This window comes from Sceloporus undulatus, chromosome 3 (genome assembly GCF_019175285.1).
Source record: "Sceloporus undulatus isolate JIND9_A2432 ecotype Alabama chromosome 3, SceUnd_v1.1, whole genome shotgun sequence".
Taxonomy (NCBI): Eukaryota; Metazoa; Chordata; class Lepidosauria; order Squamata; family Phrynosomatidae; genus Sceloporus; species Sceloporus undulatus.
The window spans coordinates 266,813,622-266,815,530 of NC_056524.1; the positions used below are offsets into that span (position 1 = coordinate 266,813,622).

Below are 1,909 nucleotides of genomic sequence, written 5' to 3' on the forward strand. Positions count from 1 at the left end.
AACCCTAACCCGTCCCCAAGCAAGGCGCATTAATTTTGCTCAGATAGAAAGATTCTAGTTGAGCAAGAAAGCTTTCCAGCCAAGCAAAATTCACACGCATCAGTCCAGTTTAGGGACAGATTAGGGTTGGCAAAGGCATGGGGATGCCTTGAGGACAGTTTAGCATGTGACACACTCTATTTTCACTTGGCCACACGCGTTCCCTGATCATGCCCATAACGGAGACAAAAGTGCATCCAATAAGTTCCTTAAATATATTAATACAAGTCAGTTATCAGTATATTTCCTGGTTCCAAGCACTCCTTTGGCAGGAAAGGCAACTTTCTGTATATTATTAATGAACTTCCCAGTATCGTTTGGACAAGTGCAAAGAGCAATGAGGTCCAATGCAGATTACTCAAAATCTCCAATAATCAGGTTCACTTGGCGCAGTGACTCCAGACTTCTTCCTGGCAGGGGCCCCAGCCACAAAGGGAAAAGAGTATCACTTCTGATTCTTCCTCAGCTGCTACCTGAATCTTCTTTTTTATTTTACCATGAATATTTTGTATGTTGCTCAAGTAATTTGGAGAAAAAAAATCAGACAAATATAACCCTGTTAGTCTCACTAAAATTGTGATGCTGAAAATGGGAGGCTGAGAGCTTTCATCAATTAGACTAAGGAGTCATTCACACTTTTTTGAACAAAGAGATCTATATGTCTGCCGATTCAGAACCAGATTGGTTTGGTGTTCCCAATACATTTACCAAGATCAAATCTCTCTGTGCCATTTTAGCCCTGTTGCTGCTCACATTTGCCACTGTATTGATTTAAAATGGAGATGCCTCCATTTCCAGGAATGATGCAGTGCGATCCGAATCGATTCAGTAGCATGGTCAAACTACCGACGATGTGGATTGTTGTGGCTCTTACAAGAAGAGCTGCTAAAGATGCCAAATGCACTGGTTTAACTGGACTTTTAGGCTGCCCCCACCCCCGCACACTGCATCGACTGCATTTGGGGCAAGTGTGAACATCATGGAAATAAAACGGTCCCCAGAATGTGACTTCACACTCCCAGAGTTGTGTGATGGTAGTGCATTAGTGAATTGCAACACTGTGCAACTGAATGTTCACATAAATATGAAATTGAGGATTGCAATAGCCAATGCTCTTCTTCATCTGCAGTGCACAATGGCATCAATGTAGGGCATGTTTAACTCTGTATCCACAACCTTCAACTGAATATAGACATTATTCTATGTCCAAGGACATCTCATTCAGCCTCTCAGACACAAATTAACCCAGCTAGCATCTTCCATTGGTATGAAAGGCTGCAGAGATAAAAATTCTTTTAGGTAACACATGTTGACAAAGAAATTACTCTGTCACTTGCTTCAAGTTCCCCTTTGCCTCCCCTGCTTTCTGTCACCAACTGAGGCTTGGCCAAAAACCATTTTGCTGCCCAATGGGAAGGGTAGCATTTCCCCCTACCTGCATTCCATCTACTGAATGTGGGTTGGATTTTCCTTCACATCAGTGCAAGGGAGGGATGTAAATATTTGCTGGTTTCACTCTTCCATGCAAGAACAAACAGGCCACACTGGGAAACAGCTAACAAACATTACTATGAGAGTTTCCCATCCAACCTCAACCCCACCACTCGCCAAAGGCTCATCTTCTCTCAGCTGCAGCCTCCTAAAGCTGGCCATTTCCATGTTGGTGGAGCAGCAGGCAAGCATCTGGCTATGTTCTTGCACCTGATGCGGAGCAATGATATCACCCACAGAATCGTTCAGAAGAGTTCAGAGATCTCTGCAGCCTCCTGTCACTCTGTGCCCATTAAGGATGCCAGCCATATTTTCAAAGGTTTTCTCCCTGCTGGGCAAGATTAAAAGGGTTTTTGTTCATTCTTTGATCATTTTTTTT

At 43.3% G+C, this 1,909-nt stretch overlaps 1 protein-coding gene across 1 annotated transcript in view; it reads right to left on the reverse strand.

Moving 5' to 3' along the window:
• Positions 1-393: 393 nt before the first annotated feature.
• LOC121925994 (IgGFc-binding protein-like) overlaps positions 394-1,909 on the reverse strand; it is a 118,606-nt gene continuing 117,090 nt past the window's right edge. Inside the window, exon 17 of the mRNA XM_042458549.1 lies at positions 394-449. Within this exon, the coding sequence (XP_042314483.1) occupies positions 394-449 (56 nt within the window). The remainder of the gene's footprint in view (positions 450-1,909) is intronic.